The sequence below is a fragment of the Eumetopias jubatus genome, unplaced genomic scaffold (assembly GCF_037043125.1).
Source record: "Eumetopias jubatus isolate StellerSeaLion01/CBP00866 unplaced genomic scaffold, mEumJub1_p1.0 scaffold_5, whole genome shotgun sequence".
Lineage (NCBI taxonomy): Eukaryota > Metazoa > Chordata > Mammalia > Carnivora > Otariidae > Eumetopias > Eumetopias jubatus.
Window position 1 is genome coordinate 86,283,617 of NW_028274811.1, and position 25,044 is coordinate 86,308,660.

The 25,044-nt window shown below is 36.9% G+C and overlaps 1 protein-coding gene across 1 annotated transcript in view; it reads right to left on the minus strand.

The window, feature by feature from the left end:
* Positions 1 to 6,036: 6,036 nt before the first annotated feature.
* The window catches only part of TMEM232 (transmembrane protein 232), a 226,424-nt gene continuing 207,416 nt past the window's right edge, over positions 6,037 to 25,044 (minus strand). The window contains exons 12-13 of the mRNA XM_088023664.1: positions 8,134 to 8,227; positions 6,037 to 6,228 (exon numbers count right to left, since the gene is read on the minus strand). Of these exons, the coding sequence (XP_087879790.1) occupies positions 6,037 to 6,228; positions 8,134 to 8,227 (286 nt within the window). The remainder of the gene's footprint in view (positions 6,229 to 8,133; positions 8,228 to 25,044) is intronic.

Here is a 25,044-nt window from a genome sequence, read left to right on the forward strand (position 1 = left end):
AAATAGCTGAAGATGTTTAGAAGGCCCAATGCCTGTTAAAATAATTATCCAACTAATGAGATCTTGCCATTTGCAACGACGTGGATGGAACTGGAGGGTGTTATGCTGAGTGAAATAAGTCAAGCAGAGAAAGACATGTATCATATGACCTCACTGATATGAGGAATTCTTAATCTCAGGAAACAAACTGAGGGTTGCTGGAGTGGTGGGGGGTGGGAGGGATGGGGTGACTGGGTGATAGACATTGGGGAGGGCATGTGCTATGGTGAACGCTGTGAATTGTGCAAGACTGTTGAATCCCAGATCTGTACTTCTGAAACAAATAATGCAACATATGTTAAGAAAAAAGAAAAAGAAGAAGATAGCAGGAGGGGAAGAATGAAGGGGAGTAAGTCAGAGGGGGAGACGAACCATGAGAGACGATGAACTCTGAAAAACAAACTGAGGGTTCTAGAGGGGAGGGGGATGGGGGGATGGGTTAGCCTGGTGATGGGTATTAAAGAGGGCACGTTCTGCCTGGAGCACTGGGTGTTATGCACAAACAATGAATCATGGAACACTACGTCAAAAACTAATGATGTAATATAGGTGATTAACATAACAATAAAAAATTAAAAAAAAATAATTATCCAACTTAAAATGTCAAAAATGCCTCTACTGTAAAACCTTGCTATAGGACTATGTAGTATAGACAATGGTGGGATGGTTATGGTGGTAGATGGAAAGAAGGAACTGTATTTACTAGTTACATACTGTAACTTTTTTTGGATTTATTGATATAAAAGATTCAAAAAAAGTGAGAAAGTTCACTCATAATCAACTAGTAGACAGTTACAGTCATATGTCCCAAAGAGGACTTTTACTTGTAAGAGCAGAAGAATCAATTACTTGAATTGTAATTGCTAAACATTACGATAGAGTTTCTAAAATTGTTGCCATGAGTTATTTTGTCTACTACCTCGTCATGCCCCCAAACACCCACTCAGTAATGTCAGAGTAGAGACACTTATTTTGGTTGTTTTCTTCCCTAAACTTCTCTTTGGCATGTACCACAAATCTTTCCAAATCTTTTGATTTACCTTTATTAGATTGCACTAGAGGAAATGCTTATTTTCATGTTATGCTACTCAGAATTTATTTACTATTTGTCCCTTAATGTATTGTTTAATTTCTAATACCCTAGTAAAACTGGTTAAAATTCCTATAAATATTTCATTCTCAGTAAGATGAAATGTTTATTAGGTAGTTGATGTAAAAAAGAAGCTGCTTTGGTAGTTGCTAAGAGAAATCTATAGAGAATTCATAGTAAATGAATGTAGGAAGACCTAGATTTACTCTTTCAAAATAACTGTAAACATAGAGTGAAAGTAGTGTAGAAACTAGTCATGGAAATGAGTTTTAGGTAGAAAGGGATTTAGACCTAGAGAAGTTAACACTTCCAAGCAGTAGAGGCACTTAAGATGAATAAGAGCTGCAGAGAGAGTTGATAGACATGGAATATATTTCTCATTCTCCTTCTTCCCCTTACCAACTTGAAGTGGGGAGAATTGGAAAATAAGTAACTAGGGCTCAGAAACCATAAGCTAAACACACAGGAGTCACTGAGAGAATCCACCTGGTGCCCAACCCAGTCTGGGACTCAGAGAACACTTTGTGATTTGTGAGGCAAAATCAATATGAAGGGTAAATTACAAAGAGTTCTAGTTGAGCTTGTGTTAGATTAAGTATTTACTGGAAGAATTAAGGGTTAGTTACAAAGATAAATTATAATAAACTTGCTTTACATTTACATTAATTTAAAAGGTGATGCTTTCTTCCAAGCTCCTTTTTGGCGGGGGTGGTCTGGGGAAAACTTGCAAAAAAGAGGGCCAAAAATGCAGACGAAAAAAGGGGTTGGATTAACTTGTATTACATGGAGTAATACATTCTAGGCATTGCACTACGTGTTTTTTTCCAGTTATTTAACTAGTGTCTTTCAGCCCCAGACCTACCCTTCCATCTGCTTTGTGATGCTGGGGACATGAGTACTGGAGGAAAAGCTCCAGGATGGCAAAGGATGAACCTGATTCTTCCCATTTTCTTGCTCTTCCTGGCAGCATGATTTGAGCCCTAGACAATCTGTTCTTGTTTCCTTTTTTTCTCTGTGCCCCCAAACCTGCCTTATTGTGCCCTGTCAGAGGTCCCAGCAAGAGTAGGGCAGCATTTTCCTGACAGAGGGCTGGATCCCATCTTGTGCAGCTTGTCTCCAGTGCTTCTAGATTCTAATAATCCAGCCCTCTTTCCCTCTGATGCCCTGGCCATAGAGGTGGTAGCAATTTCTTGCAGTTGGGGTCGTTTCTATGTTTCCTTTCCATTTTCTCAATTCTCTAACACCTTTAAAACAATTCCTTACATTAAATTCTCTCTTAAAAAGACTGACACATTTCTGTTTTCCTGATTCACTTCTGACTGATGCCACTCTTTACACATATGGTACCCATTTTACAAATGAGTAAACTGAAGTTCCAGTGGGTTCAGTGACATACCCAATGTTTCATGGCTAGCAGGGATTATAGTTAGAATGTGAACCCAGATCTACAAGCCTTAGCCTTTTCTAATATTCCAGGTATAGGAGGAAGACCAAGAGAGATGTGTGTTGCCAGATTCTAAGAATTTTAAAGAATAAGAATAAAGAATTTTACAAAATAATTTAAGAATAAAGGTATAAACATTCTGACTAATCATCTCTTTCTCTCTCCATATGTGTGTGTATGTATACACACACACATATATACATTATTCTTTTTTTGCTCCCTTACAAATCTCTTACTACTATGATAGAAAAAGAATTACTTTATTTTTTAATTTTTTATGAAACCTTTATTTTATACATAACTACATACACACACAGACATGCACACACTTCTTCTTTCCCTTGCTTTTTGCAGCTGCATGAGCACTTTAAACATTGTATCCTGTACCTTGCTTTTTCCACTTAACGTATCTTTGAAAACATGAAGTACATAGGACTCTCTTGTTCTTTTTATAACTATATAGTATTCTATTGTATGGGCGTACCATAATTTATTCAATGAGCCCCTGTTAGTGAATATTTGGTGTTTCCAAATCTTGTTTTCAACCTTTGCTATTACAAAAATGATACAGTATCTAACCTTGTACATACCAATATACAAGATGTATACCTATTTATGTAGAATTAATTCCTCAGAGTGGAATTCTGGGTCGAAGGATATGTGCATTTGTAATTTTGGTAGATTCTTCCAACATCTCCCCCAAGGAGGTCATACCATTTATATTGCACCAGCATCATACAGAAGTGTCTATTTCCTCAGTTCTCCCCAACACATAGACTTTTTAAAATAATAATTCTTTTTTTTTTAAATAATTCATCTCCTTCTTCCCTGAGCCTGAATGTGATCATTTCTAGGATTTCTTTATTCTGGGTCTAGTGCACAAAAATTCCACTGCCTTTCAACCTAGATCCCCTGCCGTCATCTGTCACTGCCTTCAGCCTCCTCAGAGCCCACAGATCTAGTATTCTGCTCCACTGCTCTGCCCTGTTCCATGTCATTTCCTCTGCTGGAATGTCTTTTTCCATCAATACTGCCCCTCCAACCTACCACCTTTCAAAGCCAAGTTCTATCTTCACCTCTTCCATGAAACCCTTCTCATTTATCTGGCCCTCACTGACCTCTTCTCCTGTAAGAGCTTCCCAACAGGTGTGCCATAAAAGGGTTACGGGAAAATGAAGCTCTTGATCCCCCTCAACTCTTGGGATAGGCAGGGTCTGGGGCCTGGCATCTAGACTGGTCCTTCTGGCCAGGTCTGCAATTTTTTTTCCTTTTTTTCTTTTTAATCTTTTTTTAATATTTTATTATATTATGTTAATCACCATACATCACATCATTAGTTTTCGATGTAGTGTTCCATGATTCATTTTTTGTGTATAACATTCAGTACGTGCCCTCTTTAATACCCATCACCAGGCTAACCCATCCCCCCACCCCCCTCCCCTCTAGAACCCTCAGTTTGTTTCTCAGAGTCCATAGTCTCTCATGGTTCATCTCCCCCTTGGATTTCTCCCCCTTCATTTTTCCCTTCCTACTATCTTTTTTTTTTTTTTAACATATAATGTATTATTTGTTTCAGAGGTACAGGTCTGTGATTCAACAGTCTTACAAAAGGAATTACTTTTTTTAAAGGCATGAATCCATAAGGAGAAAATAGGATAGTACATTGGAAATACTAAGAAAAATGTGGAAGTTAGAAAGCAGGTGAACAAGTGGGAAAAGACTAAGCAGGGCAGAAAAATAAATAAACCGAAGTCTGCAGTAGGGAAGCCTTAAGGCAGACTAATCCATGCCCCAGAGCACCAGAATAGTGCAGAAATTGGAAGCACCAGAATTGTATGAAGGTGGTTCTGAAATAGCAGGATTTGCTGACCTTCTTGTAAGTAGCAGTGAGATGTACAGAGTCCCTTCCCCACACCTCACAGCCCAGTGTTCTCTCACAGCCTATCAGAAAAGTTATGACTTTTAAAAGGGCAGTCTGGGAAAGCGGCTATCACTGCAGGACTTAAGGAGAAAGTACTTTGAATGGAAGGGTGGTAGAAAATTGAGATATCTGTGGGTAGGAGTGAGTGATAAGGAGCTCCTTCAAGGGGGATAGTGAATAGCTGATGAAGCAAGATTTTCAAAGGGATGAAATTCAGGGAAAGGGGACTGACTGGTCTTCTGTGGGAGAGATTTCTTTTCATATATGAAGAGAGCACAGATTAATGAAGGTATTTGGAAAGGCACACTGGGAGATATTGAGACAAGGATGACATAAAAGGTTTGGGAAGAGCCACATAGATTTGAAACAGCCTTATAAGGAATCATAATAAAAACACCCTTCCTCCCTCTCACTTTTCTACTATATGTTATTATCTTAAAGAATGATACTATACATTTACATAATATGGGTCACAAATTTAACCCCAAATTATGTGATTTTAAAAAATTAGTTGCTAATATTTTTAAATTTAGCAATTTTTATTGAAAAAAGTTATCCTATTTAAGAGCTCCTTCTTGGAAGATTGTATGATGCTATAATAGTGCACATATATTGCTGAAAGTGCGGGGAACTTTCTTTAGATGGGGTAGGTATTCCATAGCCCCTTTCACTGATTTCTGTTACCTTCCTAACCTGGTAGTCATTTGAGTTTAACATCCCTAATAAAGTAACTGTCTCTTGAGTATCAAGAAATCGAGGTGTGGTTATTATCTATATTTTTCAGAAAAGGAGTGTAAGCCATCATGGGAACCTCTACCCAATCTATAGATTGAGAGTTTCAGAAAAAGTGAGGTGCCACTTAAAAAATCACTCCTAGTTGGCTGAATCCCTCTGGTAAGTGTTCCTGTACCTTCCAGGACCATCCAGATCCATCCTCATAAACTCATCTGGCAAGGTAAAAACCAATGTCATTCAGGGGTCTCCTTTGGTATCTGCCAAAGACCAAATCGTCCTGAGATAAATGGCCTGCTCAGATTTGTTTATCTATTGTACTTTATTGAATTCAAGTTTCTGACATATAATTTGATGTGGCATTGACTATGAAATACAAATCCAATCAGGAACCTTACTTCTTTTATTTGTATAATAGTTAATATAGGAGTATCAGTTGGTGCTCATCCTATTTCAAGGAACAATTCTTAAATGTGACTCGTTAATAATTTATAATTCATTTCCATCTAACTGTCCACTGAAAATCAATACTCTGAGAATCATTAAGTATGCTGTATGATCACAAGAAAAAAGTCAATTAGGAAGAGCTCTAGACATACTCTTGAAAATATTTAACTAGTAAAATCATTTCACTCAAATGTGATTAAGAGCTGTTAATTTAGGACTTAGATACGACTATTAAAGAGTCTGCACCAGGATAACAACTCCTAAGAAATGGCTTCTAGTTAATTAGAAGGAATTTTTCCTAACATTTAGCTATCTTGGTCTCTTTCATGCAATTTCTGGCATACGGACTTCAACTTTGGGGGGTTATTTTATTTCTAATGAAATTACTTCAGTTCTAGGAGGAAGCTCGTAGGGTTTGGTTTGCTTGTGTAGTTTCTCTTCTCTTCTCTTCATAATTTCTCTGAAGTGATTTCTTTCCTCTAGCTCTTTGTCTTTACGTTCTTGGGCCTCACATATTGCATCTTCTCTCTGTCGAATCTTTAACTCTTCCTGCCACTGTCACAGAGAGAAAGTGTCATTTACATATGATTTTCCATGAAAAAATGAAAAAATATATCAATTTAGCTTCTCAAAATGCAGATTCTATATCCAATTATCTTCTCAGTTTTTCTCACAGATATTCTTGAGGAATTTAAACCCACCCATAACTGGAAAAATATATAAGCCCTCTATTAGAAAGTATACAAGTCTCCCTCCCTCCCCCCCAAAAAAAGAAAGAAAAAGAAACCAGTAGTCCCTCTTAATGTTTCTAATAATAATAAACCATTCAAAGGAAGAGGTAATAGGGTTTACATTTTTATATTACAAAGGAATTTCAATTCTTAATCAGTATTGGTATTTACATGATAGCATGGAATCATAAAATAAAAAATCAAGCCAAAGTAAAACATAAAGAAAACCCAAATTAAAGTGAAAGGCAAAATTGTGATACTATTACATATGAAGTAGAAAATGAAACTGATGGGCAGACAAATGCTGATTCTGCAATAGACAAATACAAAGACTTCTAAGGGATTCATCTCAGCCGAGCATGTTAATTAAAGACAATAACAGCATTATGTGGAGGCAAAAGTTCTAGGACTCAATAGTTGGAAGTAAGGACCACAAATCAACCAAACATCATCTTGAGGACCCTACTTCCCTTCTACTATCTTTAATGAAGGAAGTGGTGAAAGATGTGGTAATCTGTCTTCAAGCCAGGTAAAAAAGTTCAGGATAGAATGACCCTTGGCATGAAATGTTGGAAATTCCAAAAGACACTTCATACCCTTGCTTATTTCTTATTTTGTTACCCTCAGCCCATCCATACTTACAGACAACCAGACTATGCTTAATGACCTATCAATTAACTTAATAAATTACTGTATACTAGTGCTCTGGATTATAACTATCATTTGGGGTATATAGATATTAATAAGCAGGACTAAACACAGAATTTACAACAAATCTCTCAGCCTTCCAAAGGCAATAAGTTTTTTTAAACATACTCAGAGTAAATATTAAAAAAGTTTTATAAAATCATATTCACTTTTCTTCCAGTTAAATTTTAAATACAAAGTTACCTTGATAATTATACCCATCTGTGACAAAATTTTTATCATATAACTAAATAATAATACTATTTGACAAAACTACTGATTTTATGTTGTAGCATAAAAGTCGTAGTTGGTGTAATAATGACAGTATCTATAAACAAAGACAACTAATCTACCTTATTTGAGAGATTTCAGTATACTTCATGACCTTGATCTTTACATTGTGAAAAATCAACAGAGGATTAATTCTTAAGAATTTAAACACATTCTATATGCCATTTAGTCCATACTATATTCTAAGAAAAACAGAAAATAAATACTTTCTCTTCTATTCCAACTCTACTCCTAAAAAATAAGCTGTTATAAAATGATTTCATAAGAAATCATCAACTAAATATAGCTCAATGGATTAAAGTGTCTTAAGTGAATGGCCTTGTATGGCCACTGCTTGTTTAACTCATATCAAGAATAAAGTGATTAGATTCCTTCTAAGTTCAAGGGTAAAGAATGGTCATCGAAAATTGAGTCAAAAGATTTTTGTTCCATTTTTAAAACTACACTATAGAAGAATCCACTGTTCAGTGTTCAATATCAGATCTTTGTCACAAGGAAATCAGTACTAATTCAGGAAACAGGATAAAGCTAGTATTTCAGAAATTACAGAAAGCCAAATTTCCTGTAACCCAATAAAGGCACTGAAGTATACAGATAGCACAGTAAGATATAATTAAGTTTGGCAAAGCCCAATCGTGGTTTTATTTTTAAGTTCCACGTGTTAATGTTCAGCCTCAGAACTACACTTTCTAATTCAAAGTGCATTTAAAGAACAAAGCTTTTGCTGCTAATTTAAGGAAGTCAGTCTTACATGATGGTCAATGATTCTTGCCAACTCTTCATCAGCCTTGGTGAAGAAATCTGGGTAAGAAGACAGGGGAAGTTCTGATACAGAAGGATGTTCCCTTCAAAAGAGCACAAAAACAGATCCAATATTAGGTATAGATATTCCTTCTCCAAGGAATATATGGATTTGCAAGTCATTTCATACTAAGCATTTTGATTCTACCTTGTTAACATTAAGTACTTTACTTATTCTTTGTAGACTATTATATATAGCTTTTAGTTTCTGTAAGCCATTTTGGGATACCTAAACTGACATTTTGAAGGGTAGGGAATGACATATAGTATGAGAACTAGAAAATAATAAAAAACTAATCTTCTTCTAGGAGGTATAAATAGTACAGCTGGTCAGTGACACAGGAGATATTAGGAAATGAAGGGTTTAGGGAAGCCTGAAATAATTTGACTCAGTGGGGAGATGAAAGTAACCATAGTCTTACACAACTCCATGACCCTGGAAGTTCTGGTGAAAGTCTAAGCCTAAGAATTGATATAAGATATACTTAAAAAAAAAATGTTTGATTTCAGTACTTCTACAAGGTCTTTGTAGTGCAAAGGGTGAAACTATGGCAGACAGTTTAGCAACAGTTCAATAGAAGTGTTGGCAGTGCAAATCTAGGCCCTAAAGTAGTGGAGATTTAGTGTTAAAAGCTGTCCACTTAATAGATGTATTATGTTAAAATTATGAAGAAATGATTGTGAGTCCAGAAATATGTAAAGCAACAAAATGGTGGTAGAGAATATGGTTTTAAAGGAAAGAAAGTGGGTGTAAAGGAAAAGCCCTTAGGCAGGAAGCTAAGAAGAGATAGCTCATGAAAATTTCCCATATTTAAGACTGCGGTGTTGTACATGCATTTTTTTTTTTTTTTTTTTTTGCAGTTTGCTGCCTGTACCATTTTAGCGAGCTTTATATTTTTGACATCCTATGCTTCCCTCATATCACCAGGTTCTCTTGCTTTATGCTTCTCAAATCTTGCCATTTATCTTCATCTCCACCATCATTTCCCTACTTTAAGCCATCATCCTTTCATCTGGACCCACACTTCCTTTTGGGAATCCCTGCATCTACCATGCCTCACCCTTTTAGTTCTTGTCTGTATACAGTAGCCAGAATTTTTTTTTTTTCAAAATACAAAGGGTAATGTCAATCCCCTACTTTGAACTCTTCAATAACTCCCAATTAACTTTAGAATTAAAATCCCATTAGTTGTTAAAGAAGCCTGATGTAGACTGTGCAGTTGGTAAAGTGGCTTTGCATGTTTTCTCCAGTCTCACTCCTCTCCCTTCTTGGCCTAGGTTTATGCATCCCTAGCAATGGGCTTTTTTGTAGTTGCTGCAGTGTACCTTGCTCCACCCTACTATGGTTTGTTTGCATGCGCTGTCATCCTTTCTTCAGTGCCTTTCTCCCCCAATCTCTCTGCCACAGGGCTGGCTAATGCATACTTATCCTTTTGCTCTCTGTTCGAGGCCCACTACCATAGCTCTCAATCTTCCATGGGCCTTTCCTTCATTGTACTTACCTCAGTTGTAATTTTATATTCATCTGTGCATCTGTGGGAGTTTTGTTTTTCTCACTTGAGTGTGAGCTACATGAATGTGGGGACTTTCATTTGTTTGGTTATCATTGGTCTCCCCAGTGCCCCCAGCACAGTGCCACTAGACACTCAATGAATGCTTGTATGTTTGGTGAATCATTGAATGAATAAATGAAAGCTGCGATATTCTTTAATCCCCTTTACATTCCAGGCAATCAGTAGGAGTCTACCAGACAGCACTTTCATGTCAGTAGAACAGTGTCCAGGACAGCAAGAAGATGGCAGAGTCAGGAGACAAGTCACAAAATGAAGCTAACAGCTGGAGTTCAAAGGAAAACAACTCAAGTGGTAGGTGAGCAGGGAACATATATGGACCCCTCTCCCAACTCCTAAGATTCAGAAGCATTGTGGGGCAGAAAAGCAATGGGCTTCCCATTGCATATACAATAGGAGCCTGCACCATTCTATTAAAATATTAAAGGAAAATACAATCCTAGAATGCTGGGAAATTGGGGGACAACTGGGGGCTGATACTTGGGTTAACTATATTCAGTCAGTAAAATTTGGGTACTTCTGACATTCAAAGAATTGTGCTAAATGCTGTGAAAAGATAAATAAGGGGTGTCTGGGTGGCTCAGTTGGTTAAGTGTCTGCCTTCGGCTCAGGTGATGATCTCAGGGTCCTGGGATTGATTCCCCGCATCAGGCTCCCTGCTCAGTGGGGAGTCTGCTTCTCCCTCTCCACCCCTCTTCCCATGCTCTCTCGCACTCTATCTCAAAAAAATGAAATCTTTTTTAAAAAAAGATAAATAAGACAGAACTTTTAAATTATTTAAAGGTTAAAAGTATTCACACAAGTTGCCTCAACTCCTTCCTGAATTATAAAAGTTGAAAGAAATGGCACCACGATATAAATATTAGAAATCCTTTAAAATGGGAAGACTAAATGGATATGCTTGTGCATCTGTGATTTTTAGTTATCTCTGTTGAATGTTAGTACTAAAAAAGAAAAATGTGTAGTTATTTATAATAGAAGGCAACATGAGACATGCAGTGACATTAAAAAGAAAAATATAGTAAAATCATTAAGCACATGGGCTCTGTAGTCAGATCTCAAAGCAAATTTTCATTCTGCCACTTAGTACTATTTAATCCCTCTGTTCCTCAATGTCTTCATTTTTAATATAAAAATAATAGTACCTGCCTTGTTATGTTTGCATGAAGATTAAAAAGCATAAGGCATAAAGCTTTTTTGATGGAACAAATACTAAACAAGTTTCAGCTGTATTGTCCTTATCAGCAGCATTATCAAAAGAATGTAGAGGAGGAAGTCATGGCTTTTGGCTGGTACTTAAAAAAGAAGAAAAAATAAGAGAAAAGAAAAAAGGAATAGAGGACAAAACAGTTAAGTCATTAGTGAGATGTACGATTATGATGTTTGGAGTTAAATGAGAACTGGAGAGAAACGTGTCAGAAAGTTGTTATGTAACAATCCTAGGTTTGCCATAACAAATTACCACAAATTGATAGGCTTAAAAAAATCCATTCTTCACAGTTCTTGAATCCAAAAGGCCTAAATCAAGGTGTTGGCCGGATTGGTTCCTCTGGAAGCTCTGGGGACATTCCATACCTCTTTTAGCCTCTGATAGCTGTCAAATCCTTAGTATTCCTTGGATTATGGACACAACACTCCCATATTTCTCTGTCTTCACATGGCCTTATCCTTCCGTCTCAGTATGTCTTTTCTATCTTTCTTTTGTAAGAACACAAGGACACTGTCATTGGATTTAAGGCCCAAATGAGCAAGAGGGCCTTAACTATCCCTTAACCTTGACTAAACTTTAGACAGGCTTCTTCCTGACCCTAGGCCCCTGGCCATCTCTTTAAAATGCAATCAATCAAGAAAGAGAGTGCCCCTATCTTCTAGTCTCTGTGGTAGAGTAGGAGCCTAAGTTAGAAAGTGACAGAGAGCAAGCACAGATGATCCCTTCACACTGACCACCCTCTCCTCTAACATCCTCTGGTACTTTTCCACTACCTTACCTCAGCACTTAAAAATCCTCCTGTCTTGTTTCAAGGGAGTTGAATTCAATCTCTCTCCTCTATTGCAAGACTTGAATAAAGTCTTCTTCAATTTCCAGTGCAATTTTTCTTTAACACCCTATTTCAAGATGATCTTTATTATTATTATTAAGTTTTTATTTAAATTCTAGTTAGTTAACATATAGTGTAATATTGGTTTCAGGAGTGGATTTAGTGATGCATCACCAAAATACAACACCCATTGCTTATCACAAGAAGTGCCCTCCTTAATACCCATCACCCATTTAGCCCAACCCCACCCACCTCCCCTCCATCGATCTTCAGTGTCTTCTCTATAGTTAACAGTCTCTTATGGTTTGCTCTCCTCTCTTTATTTTTTTCCCCTTCCCCTATGTTCATATGTTTTGTTTCTTAAATTCCACATATGAGTGAAATCATATGGTACTTGTCTTTCTCTGATTGACTTATTTCACTTAGCATAATACATTCTAGCTCCATCTGGGTCCTTGCAAATGGTAAGATTTCATTCTTTTTAATGGCTGAGTAATAGTCCATTATATATTATATATTGGATATATATATATATATATCTCCATCCCACATCATTTTTTTTTAAAGATTTTATTTATTTATTCATGAGAGACAGAGAGGCAGAGGGAGAAGCAGGCTCCCAAGGAGCAGGGAGCCCGACATCCCACATCATCTTTATGCATTCATCAGTTGATGGACATTTGGGCTCTTTCTATAATTTGGCTATTGTTGTTAATGCTGCTTGTAAACATTGGGCTGCATGTGCCCCTTTGAATCAGCATGTTTATATTCTTTGGGTAAGTACCTAGTAGTAAGATTGCTAGGTTGCAGGATAGTTCTATTTTTAACTTTTTGAGGAACCTCCATACTATTTTCCAGAGTGCCTGCACCAGTTTGCACTCCCACCAACAGTATGAGGGTTCCTATTTCTCCACATCCTCCCCAACATCTGTTGTTTCCTGTGTTGTTACTTTTAGCCATTCTGACAGGTGTAAGGTAGTATCTCATTGTGGTTTTGATTTGTATTTCCCTGATGATGGGTGATGTTGAGCATCTTTTCATGTGTATGTTGGCCATCTGGAAGTCTTTTTTGGAAAAATATCTATTTCTGTCTTCAGCCCATTTTTCAACAGGATTACTTGTTCTTTGAGTGTTGAATTTGATAAGTACTTTATAGATTTTGGATACTAACCCTCTATCAAATATGTCATTTGCAAATATCTTCTCCCATTCTGCAGGTTGCCTATTAGTTTTGTTGATTGTTTCCTTTGCTGTGCAGAAGCTTTTAATCTTAATGAAGTCCCAGTAGTTCATTTTTGCTTTTGTTTCCCTTGCCTCAGGAGACATGTCTACAAAGACGTTGGTATGACTAATGTCAAAGAGGTTGCTGCCTGCGTTCCCCTCTAGGACTTTGATGATTTCCTGTCTCACATTTAGGTATTTCTTTTTTTTTTTAAGATCTTATTTATTTATTTGAGAGAGAGAATGAGATAGATAGAGCATGAGAGGGGGGAGTCAGAGGGAGGAGCAGACTCCCCGCTGAGCAGGGAGCCCGATGCGGGACTTGATCCCAGGACTCCAGGATCATGACCTGAGCCGGAGGCAGTCGCTTAACCAACTGAGCCACCCAGGCTCCCTCACATTTAGGTATTTCATCCACTTTGAATTTATTTTTGTATATGGTATGAGAAAGTAGTCCAGTTTCATTCTTCTACATGTGGCTGTCCAGTTTTCCCAACACCAATTGTTGAAGAGACTGTCTTTTTTCCATTGGATATTCTTTCCTGCTTTATCAAAGATTAATTGAGCATATAGTTGTGGGTTCATTTCTGGACTTTCTACTCAATTCCATTGATCTATGTGTCTGTTTTTGTGCCAAATCCATATGGTCTTGATGACCACAGCTTTGTAATACAACTTGAAGTTCGGAATCATGATGCTTCCAGTTTTGCTTTTCTTTTTCAAGGTTGCTTTGGCTATTCGGGGTCTTTTGTGGTTCCATATAAATTTTAGGATTGTTTATTGTAGCTCTGAAAAAGGCTAGTGGTATTTTGGTAGGGATTGCATTAAATCTGTAGATTGCTTTGGGTAGTATAGATATTTTAACAATATTTTTTCTTCCAAGCCATTAGCATGGGATGTTGTTCCATTTCTTTGTGTCATCTTCAAATTCTTTCATAAGTGTTATATTGTTTTCAGAGTACAAATCTTTTACCTCTTTGGTTAGGTTTATTCTTAGGTATCTTATGGTTTTTGGTGCAATTGTAAATGGGATCAATGCCTTGATTTCTCTTTCTGCTGCTTCATTATTGGTGTAAAAAAATGCCAGAGATTTCTGTACATTGATTTTGTATCCTGCAACTTTACTAAATTCATGTATCAGTTCTAGCAATTTTGGTGGACTATTTTAGGTTTTTTACATACAGGATAATGTCATCTGCAAATAGTCGAAGTTTGACTTCTTCCTTACTGATTTGGATGCCTTTTATTTAGTTTTGTTGTCAGATTGCTTAGGCTAGGACTTCCAATATATGTTAAATAACAATGGTGAGAATGGACATCCCTATCTTTTTCCTGACCATAGAAGAAAAATTCTGTTTCTCCCCATTGAGGATGATATATGGCCTTCATGACATTGAGGTATGTTCCCTCTATCCCTACTTTGTTGAGGATTTTGATCAAGAATGTATTCTGTACTTTATCAAATGCTTTTTCTGCATCTATTGAGAGGATCATATGGTTCTTATCCTTTTCTTTTATTAATGTAGTGTATCATATCGATTGATTTCCAAATATTCAACTAGCCTTGCAGCCCAGAAATAAATCCCACTTGATTGTGGTGAATAATTATTTTAATGTACTGCTAGATTCAATTTGCTAGTATTTTGTTCAGAATTTTTGCATCCGTGTTCATCAGGGATATTGGCCTGGAATTCTCCTTTTTAGTGGGGTCTTTGCTTTTGGAATCAAGGTAATGTTGGCCTCGTAGAATGAGTATGGAAGTTTTCCTTCTATTTATATTTTTTATTTTGTATTAATTTATTTTTTCTTTAAATTTTTATTTAAATTCTAATTAGTTAACATTCAGTGCAATATTGTTTTCAGGAGTAGAATTCAGTGATTCATCACTTAACATACAACACACAGTGCTCAATATGACAAGTGCCCTCCTTAACACTCATCATTTCTGTTTTTTGGAACAGTTTGAGAATAGGTATTAACTCTTCTTTAAATGTTTGGTAGAATTCCTCTAGGCAGCCATCTGGCTCTGGACATTGTTTGTTGAGAGATTTTTTTTTTTTTTAAGGTTTTATTTATTTATTTATTTGACAGAGAGACGGAGAGCACAAGTAGGCAGAGCAGCAGGCAGAGAGAGAGGGAGAAGCAGGCCTCCCACTGAGCAGGGACCCCCCCCCCCCCCGCCCCGTCATGCAGGGCTCTATCCCAGGACCTTGGGATCATGACCTGAGCCAAAGGCAGCCACTTAACCAAATGAGCCACCCAGGCGCCCCTATTGAGAGATTTTTGATTACTGACTTGCTGTCTGTGCTGGTTATGGGACTGTTCAAATTTTCTATTTCTTCCTGTTTTAATTTTGGTAGTTCATATGTTTCTAGGAATTTATTCATTTCTTCCAGATTCCCCAATTTGTGGGCATATAATTTTTCATAGAACTCACAATTGTTTGTATTTCTGTGGTGTTGGTTGTGATCTCTCCTCTTTCATTCATGATTTTATTTATTTGGGTCATTTCTCTTTTCTCTTTGGTAAGTCTGTCTAAGGGGTTATCAATTTTGTTAAGTCTTTCAAAGAACGAGCTCCTAGTTTTATTGGTCTTTTCTACTGTTTTTTGTTTGTTTCTATATCATTTATTTCTGCTCTAATCTTTATTATTTCCTTTCTGCTAGCTTTAGGCTTTATTTACTTTTCCTTTTCTAGTTTCTGTAGGTGTAAGGTTAGGTTTTGTATTTGAGACTTTTCTTGCTTGAGGGAGGCCTGTATTGCCATGTATTTCTCTCTTATGATGGCTTTTGCTGCATTCCAAAGGTTCTGGGCCATTGTGTTTTCATTTTCATTTGTTTCCATGTATTTTCTTATTTCTTCTTTAATTTCCTGGTTGACCAATTCAATCATTCTTTAGTAGGATGTTCTTTGACATCCATGTATTTGTGGTCTTCCCAAATTTTTTCTTGTGGTTCACTTCAAATTCCATAGCATTGTGGTCTGAAAATATGCATGGTATAATCTCAATCTTTTTGTACTTGTTGAGGCCTGATTTGTGACCCAGCATGTGATCTATCTGGAGAATGTTCCATGTGTAGTGGAATGTGTATTCTGCTGCTTTAGGATGAAATGTTCTGAATACACCTGTTAAGTCCATCTGGTCCAGTGTGTCATTCAAAGCCATGGTTTCCTTGTTGACTTTCTGCATAGATGATCTGTCCATTGCTGTGAGTGGGGTGTTAAAGTCCCTTACCATTATTGTATTGTTATTGTTGAGTTTCTTTATGTTCATTATTAATTGATTTATATATTTGGGTGCTCCCAAGTTGGGGCATACATATTTACAATTGTTAGATCTTCCTGATGGATAGCCACATTTACTATGGTAGAGTGCCTTTCTTCATCTCTTGTGACGGTCTTTGGTTTAATATCTAGTTTGTCTGATATAAGTATGACTACTCCAGCTTTCTTTTGAAATCCATTAGCATGATAAATGGTTCTCCATCCCCTCACTTTCAATCTGCAGGTGTCTTTCGGTCTAAAATGAGTCTCTTGTAAGCAGCAAATAGATGGGTCTTGTTTTCTTTTATCCATTCTGATACCCTATGTCTTTTGATGGGAGCATTTAGCCCATTTACATTCAGAGTGATTATTGATAGATATGAATTTAGTGCCATTGTATTACCTGTTAAGTCACTGTTTCTGGAGATTTTCTCTGTTCCTTTCTAGTCTTTGTTGCTTTTGGTCTTTCTTTCCCACTCAAAGAGTCCCCTTTACTATTCCTTGCAGGGCTGGTTTAGAAGCCACGATCTCCTTTAGTTTTTGTTTGTCTGGGAACCTCTTTATCTCTCCTTCTATTCTGAAGGACAGCCTTGCTGGATAAAGTCTTCTTGGCTGCATATTTTTCCCATTCAGCAGGTTGAGTCCATCATGCCAGTCTCTTCTGGCCTGCCAAGTTCCTGTGGAGAGATCTGCTGTCTTCCCTTGTAGGTTAGGGATTTCTTTTCCCTTGCTGCTTTCAGGATTCTTTCCTTATCTCTGTATTTTGAAAAATTTACTACAACAATATGTCCTGGTGTTGGCCTGCTTTTGTTGATTTTGGTGGGAGTTCCCTGGATTTGGATGTCCATTTCCTTCCCCAGATTAGGGAAGTTTTCAGCTATAAATTGCTCAAATACTTTTTCCCTCTCTTCTTCTGGGAATCCTATGATATAAATGTTATTAAGCCTTATGGAGTCACTGAGGTCCCTAAGTCTACATTCATGATCCAATATTTTGCTTTCCCTCTTCTTTTCCACTTCACTATTTTCCATAATTTTATCTTCTATATCACTTATTTGTTCCTGTACCTCTTCCATCCTTGTGATCATTACATCCAGTCAGTTTTTCATCTCAGTTACAGCATTTTTTTTATTTCAGCCTGACTAGTTTTGAGGTCTTTTATCTCTGTGGTAAGAGACTCCCTGGGTCTTCTTCGCTTTTCTCAAGCCCAGCTAGTATCCTTATGATTGCTGTTTTAAATTCTGCTGCAGGCATATTACTTATATCTGTTTTGATTAGATCCCTGGCCGTGACCTCTTCTTTTTTCTTTTGGGATGAATACCTCCACCTTGGCATTTTGTCTGGGTCTCTGTCTTCTGTGTGTTAGGAAAGCCTCTTATGTTTCCTGCTCCTGAGAATAATGGGTATAATAAGAAGAGGTCATATGCTATCCGGGGCCTGGGGCTTCAGGAAGTGTTTCTGGTATATGCTGTTCATTCTGCTCTTGTGCTTTGGCTGCTCTTTTCCTCAGGCCAGTCCTCTGCAAAGTTTCTCCTTGCTGCAGGGGTGAGTGTTTGGACCTTTTCCACTGTATGGCGAGTTTTAACTAGTTGTGTTTTGGTCTGCTTGTTAAAAGAGGCTAGATCCTATTTCCCCTAGAGCAGGAGCTTTGCAGCAGTCTGTGGTCAGTAGACTTGGTGCGAGCCGCTGGGGGGTGGAGGGCGTGCTGGTCTTCTGGGGGAGTGGCCCACTACTGCCCTAACTTTAGGCACTCTTGCCCTAGTGAAAAAGCACCTGCAGAGCAGAGCACAGGAGGCAGGGCTTGGTGTAAGTTGTTCAAGCCTCCACCCTGGGCACTGTGCCTCTCACTGAAGTTGCCTGTGCTGACGGGCAGCAGTAAAAATAGTTCTCTTGTCCAGAGGGGAATTTGGGCCTGCTGCTATTCAGGAAGCCCTCACAGAAGAGTGAACAATCTTCCCTCATTTGTCCCAGGCATCCGTCAGATCTCTGCCTTTACCCTGTGTCTGAGCTATCTGCCCACCTGGAGGCCTAGTGCTCCTGTGTTTTATCCAGGTGAGTTGTCTGGATTTCAAAACTTCAAGTTTTAGGGACCCAGCATGGCATGGACCTGCACCAATCATCTGGGAGAGGGTCTTGCTGGTCTGTCACTGGTGCTGGTTTGTTCTAGAGGGGCAATCCAATGAATGTGCAGGGCAATCCAATGAGTGTTAAGGTGCAGCAAAAAGCTGGCTTCCAGGTTAGCTGCCCTTTAGCAACTGCCTCTGCTCCCATGCTAATGAATGGGGCAGTTCAGTGGTGCCTGTTGGCTCTTTTGTCCCCAGAGAGGCAGTGCCACCTCTCCAAAATGCACTGCAAGAAGGGTAACTTTCTCTCCCCATGCAACCTAGGGGATCCAACCACCATGTTTGCTCCTGTGCCTCTGCTCTCCTTCTCCATAGGATCACCCCTACACCTACCAGGATCCATCCAGGCAATGGCAGGGACTTCTAAAACTTGAGACTTTGAGCTCCACTTCTTATAAAAACTTGTGATAATCAGCCCCTCTCCTTTTCTCAGTCGATAGTTTTGGGGAAGTATTTTTCCTGTGCAGTACCATGTGCTCTGTTCTCTTTTTCTCTGGCTCACTCACTTTCCCTCTTTCTCTCCCCTCTCCTTAGTTAGGGCTCCTTCCCCTCCACAACCTGGTGATTCTTTTCTCCCCCAAATCACTTCTCTGCACCACCTACCTTCCATGATTTGGCCTCTTTTCTCCCTCAAGTTGTGTAGTTTGTTCTCTCAGCCCTTAGATCAACTTCCTGGGAGTTCAGAATGATTTGATATTGATCTAGCTCTGTTTGAAGCAAGTATAGGGTCCTCCTATTACTCTGCCATCTTAACTCCTCCTCAAGGTGATCTCATCTTGAGATCCTTATCTTATTTACCCACATAAAGTCACATTGACAAGTATTGGGGCTTAGAACTTGGACATATCTTTTGGAGGATACAGTTCAACCCATTATAGGTGACAAAGCAGGAGCAAAGACAGGGATGAAGAAAACAACGGACTCATATGAGAAGTACATACACTCAGAAGGATGGAATCTAGAATACATATAAGGGAAGAGTTGGTGACTCATTTATTCTCTCATTCACTCATTTGTTCAACATTTATTACAAGAGGGATTTTCAACATTTTTTGCAAGAGGGATGTTATTAGGGTGCCTGGGTGGCTCAGTTGGTTAAGCGACTACCTTTGGCTCAGGTCATGATCCCAGAGTGCCAGGATCGAGTCCCACATTGGGCTCCCTGCTTAGCGGGGAGTCTGCTTCTCCCTCTGATCCTCCCCACTCTTGTGCTCTCTCTCTCAAATAAATAAAAAATAAAATCTTTAAAAAAAAAAAAGGATGTTATTATAAGGACTGGAAGAAAAAACTTTAATTTGCATACATCTAGAAATTCAACGTTCATATGGAATGTAGATACGTAAACATATGAACATCCCATCACACAAGAGGTATTCCCCAGGAACATGTGGCATGACCATATCTCAGGCCTCTTTAATCCTGCATTTCACACTCTGAGCTATGATTCGGTGTTGAAGCATCAACTCAGCAAGTAAACTATTGCTTTTATCTCAGACCAACTGAAATAACCTATGGAATTACCCAATGAGGAAAAGATACTGTATTATTTAAACAACCCACAGAACTACAACCTGGTTTAGCAATTGAATGACTTGTGACTTTATCCCACATTTATTTATTTATTTGCAGAGAAACTGGGCATCCAGACTCACTGGCTGACATTTTTTCTAGTAGACTTTATTTTCCTTTTTGATGTTCATCAGAGATTTATGATCCTCAAAAACACTGCGGATATCACTTTTCACTGATTCCAAACTTGTTCCAATCAATTGTATACATTTTTCCCCCTTTGGGAAGCTTAAATTTTCATTATTTGGCTACTAGAATACTCTAACAAACTTATTTTCTCAAAGACTTCCTCAGATCTACTGCAGTTTCTTTTTATTTCAATTTTATTGAAGTATAATTAACATATAACACTGTAAATTTAGGGTATACAACATGATGATTAAATACAGACATATATTTACAAAATGGCTACCACAAAATTAGTTTATACCTCAGTCATTCCACACAGCTCAGTTTTTGTATGTGATTAGAACATTTTAAGATCTACTCTGTTAACGTAGTTCAAATATATAACACAGTATTGCTAACTATGTTAACAACGTTACCATGCTATATATTACATCTTCAGAACTTAGTTATCTTATAATTACAAGTTTGTACCCTTTGATCAACATCTTCCTATTTCTTCCTTACTCCTACCCCTGGCAAATAACAATCTACTCTGTTTCTATGAGTTCTGCTTTTTTAGGTTCCGCATATAAGTGAGATGATACAGTATTTGTCTTTCTCTGTTGGGGTTATTTCATATTTAACTTAGCATAATGCCCTCAAGGTCAGTCCATGCTGTCACAAATGGCAGAATTTTCTTCTTCTTTTACGGCTGGATAATATTCTGTTGTGCATATATTCCACATTTCTGTATTCATCTGTCAGTGGACACAGGTTGTTTCCATGTCTTGGCTATTGTAAACAGTGCTGCAGTGAATCTGGGGGTACAGATATCTTTCTGAGATAATGATTTTGTTTCCTTTGGATATTTACCCAAAAGTGGAAATGCTGGATCACAATGGTCTATTTTGAATTTCTGAAGAACCTCCATATTATTTTCCATAACAGCTATACTCATTTTAAATTACCATTTTTGATAACATTCTAACAAGTGTGAAGTAATATTTCATTGTGGTTTTGAGATGCATTTCCCTGATGATTTGTGATGTTAAGCACCTTTTTTTGTACCTATTGGCCATTTATATGTCTTCTTTGGAAAAATGTCTATTCAGGCCTTTTGCCCATTTTACAGTTGGATTGATTTTTTGCTACTGAGTTATCTAAGTTCCTTATGCATTTTGTATATTAACTCCTTATCACATAGATGGTTTGGAAATATTTTCTCCCATTCTGTAGGTTGCCTTTTCATATTTTGATTATTTCTTTTTCTGTGCAGAAGCTTTTTAGTTTGATATAGTCCCACTTGGCTTATTTGTGCTTTTGTTCCCTGTGCTTTTCATGTCAGATGCAAAAAGACTGTTGCCAAGACCAATGTCGAGATGCTTTTTTCTTGTTTTCCCCTAGGAGTTTTACAGTTTCAGTTCTTATGTTTAAGTCTTTAATCCATCTCACGTTAATTTTTCTGAGTGGTGTAAGAGGGGCATCTGATTTCATTCTTTTGCATATGAATACCCAATTTTCCCAGCACCAGTTATTAAAGAGACCATCTTTTTTCCATTGAGTATTCTTGGCCGCCTTGTCAAATATTAGTTAATTGTATATGCCTGGGTTTATTTCTGGGCTGTTGATTCTGCTCCATTGGTCTATATTTCTGTTTTTATGCCAGTACCATACCATTTCAATAATTATAGCTTTGTAATTGGGAAGTATAATGCCTCCAACTTTGCTCTCAGGATTGCTTTGCCTCGTGGAGGTCTTTTGTGATTTCATACAAATTTTAGGATTGTTTTTTTCTATTTCTATGAAAAATTTTATTGAAATTTTGATAGTGATTACATTGAATCTATAGATTGCTTTGGATAGTATGGACATTTTAACAATGTTAAAATCTTCCAATATATAGGCACGGAATATCTTCCCATTTACTTATGTCTTCTTTAGTTTCTTTCATCAATGCCTTAAAGCTGTCAGTGTACAAAACTTTCACCTGTTTGATTAAGTTTATTCCTAAGTATTTTATTGTTTTTGATGCTTTTGTAAAAGGTTATTTTTTAGCTAGTTCATTGTCAGTGTATAGAAAAGCATTTTGTATGTTGATTTTGTATCCTGCAACTTTACTGAATTTATTTATTCTAATAGTTTTTCATGGATCCTTTTTGTTTCCCTATATTTAAAATCAAGTTATCTGCAAAACAAAGACAGTTTAAGTACTTCCTTTCTGACTTCAATACTTTTAACTTCATTTTCTTGCTCAATTGCTCTGGCTAGGACTTCCAGTAGTATGCTTTCACCATTGAGTCCAATGTTAGCTATGGGCTTGTCAGGGGTTTTATCATGTTGTGGTATGTTCCTTCTATACCCAATTTGTTGAGTATTTTTATCATGAAAGAATAAAAATTTGAATTTTGTCAAATGTCTTCTCTTCATCTATTGAGATGATATGATTTTTATCTTATTCTATTAATGTGTTTTATCACATTTATTGATTTACATATGTTGAAACATCCCTGTGTCCCAGGGATAAATCCCACTTGATCATGATGTATGGTCCTTTTAATGTGCCACTGAATTTGGTTTGCTGGTATGTTGAGAATTTTTGCATCTATAGTCATCAGGGTAAATGACCAGTACTTTTCTTTTCTTATAGTATCCTTATCTGGCTTTGATATTAAGGTAATGCTGACATCATAAAATCAGTTTAGGACTCTTCTCTTTAGTTTTTTAGAAGACTTTGAGATGGATTAATGTTAATTCTTCTTTAAATGTTTGGTAGAATTAACCAGTGAAATTGTTTGGGATTTTCTTTGTTGAGAGTGTTTTTTTTTTTTTTTTTTTTTGATTACTGATTCAATCATCTTATTTGTTATTGTCTATTCAGATTTTCTATTTCTTCATGATTCATTCTTGGTAGGTTTTATAGTCCTAGGAACTTAATCTATTTCTTCTAGTTTATCCAGTTTGTTGGAATATCATTATTCACAGTAGTCTTTTATGATCCTTTATATTTCTTTTTTTTTCTTTTTTTAAGATTTTATTTATTTATTTGAGAGACAGCACAAGCAGGATGAGGGACAGAGGGAGAAGCAGCTCTCTGCTGAGCAGGGAGGCTGATGCAGGTCTCAATCTCTGGACTCCAGGATCATGACGTGAGCCCAAGGCAGAAGCTCAACCAATTAGCCACCCAGGTGCCCAATCCTTTGTATTTCTGTAGCATCTGGTATAATGCCATTTTTTTCTTATTTGTTTGAGTTTTCTCTCTCTTTGGGGGGGGTTGTGGAATTGAGATGAAGGTTTGTCCATTTTTTTTTATCTTTTCAGAACAACAGATCTTAGCTTCATTAATCTTTTCTAGTGTTTTCCGGTCTCTATTATTTCATTTATTTCTACTCTGATCTGCTATTTCTTTACTTCTGCTAATTTTAGGCTTATTTTGTTCTTTGTCTAATTCCTTGAAATATAAAGTTAGATCATTTGAGATCTTTTTTCCTTAAGGTAGATGTTTATCACTATAAACTTCCCTCAGAACTGCTTTTGCTGCATACCATAAATTTTGCTATGTTGTGTTTCCATTTTCATTTGTTTCAAGATATTTTTGATTTCACATTTGATTTCTTCTATGCTCCATTGATTGTTCAGGAGTATGTTGCTTAACTTCCACACATTTCCAGTTTTTCTTCTGTTACTGGTTTTTAGTTTTATAACATTGTAATTGGAAAAACTACTTGGTATGATTCTAGTCCTCTTAAATTTGCTAAAGCCATGTTTTGTAGCCTAATATATGATCTCTCCTGGAGAATGCTCCATGTGCACTTGAGAAGAATATGTATTCTGCTGCTGTTAGGTGGAATATTATGTAAATGTCTGTTAGGTCCATTTGATATAAAGTATAATTTAAGTCCAATGTTCCTTTTTATTTTTCTGTCTGGATGTTCTATACATTGTTGAAAGTAGAGTATTAAAGTCTCCTAGTATTATTGTATTGTCTATTTCTCCCTTCAGATCTCTTAGTATTTGCTTAATATATTTTGGTGCTCCAATGTTGGGTGCATATAAATTTACATTTGTTACATCCTCTTGATGAATTCACCCTTTTTTCATTATGTTATGACCTTGTCTCTTGTTACAGCTTTTGACTTAAAGTCTACTTTGTCCAATGTAAGTATAGCTACACTTTTTTTTTTAATTTCATTTGCATGGTGTATCTTTTCCATCCCTTTATTTTGACTCTCTTTGTGTCTTTAGAATTGAAGTGAGCCTCTTGTAGGCAACATATAGTAGGTCTTGTTTTTTTATCCAGTCACTCTGTAGCTTTTTATTGGAAAATTTAGTACATTTACATTTAAAGTAATTATTGATGGGTAAGGATGAATTAATGCCATCTTTGCCATCTTACTATTGTTTGGATTGTTTTATAGTTCCTGTGTTTCTTCTACTTTTGCTGTTTTCCTTTGCAAATTGATGTTTTTCCATATTGACAATGCTTTGATTCGCTTTTCTTTACCTTTTGTGTATTTACTGTAAGTTTTTGCTTTGTGGTTACCATGAAGCTTATATAAAACATCTTATTAAAAATACATCTTGACATAATAGTGTATTTTAAGCTAATAACAACTTTGATCACATACAAAATTAGATCTTAAGTAGAACTGTCCATTGATCCTTCAGCAGCATTTTTCCCAATTCCACTTCAATTCAGTAATCTTAGGAACCCTGGAACATTCAGGAAACAAAGTTTTAAGTCCTTAGAGATACATTTAGCCATAACTTTCACACTCGACCTATTCAGATTTAATCTTTCATATATCTTTTTAAAAGGAAGTTAAACAATAAATTATTTTCTGGGCACAAGAATGGAAGATTTTTATCTCAAATAAATAATGTTGGTTTTCCATTTGGGAGGGGTGATTTGTTCAAGCAGTAAGTCATATCTAAGTATTCTTTGAACATTATTTTTATCTTCCTTCAC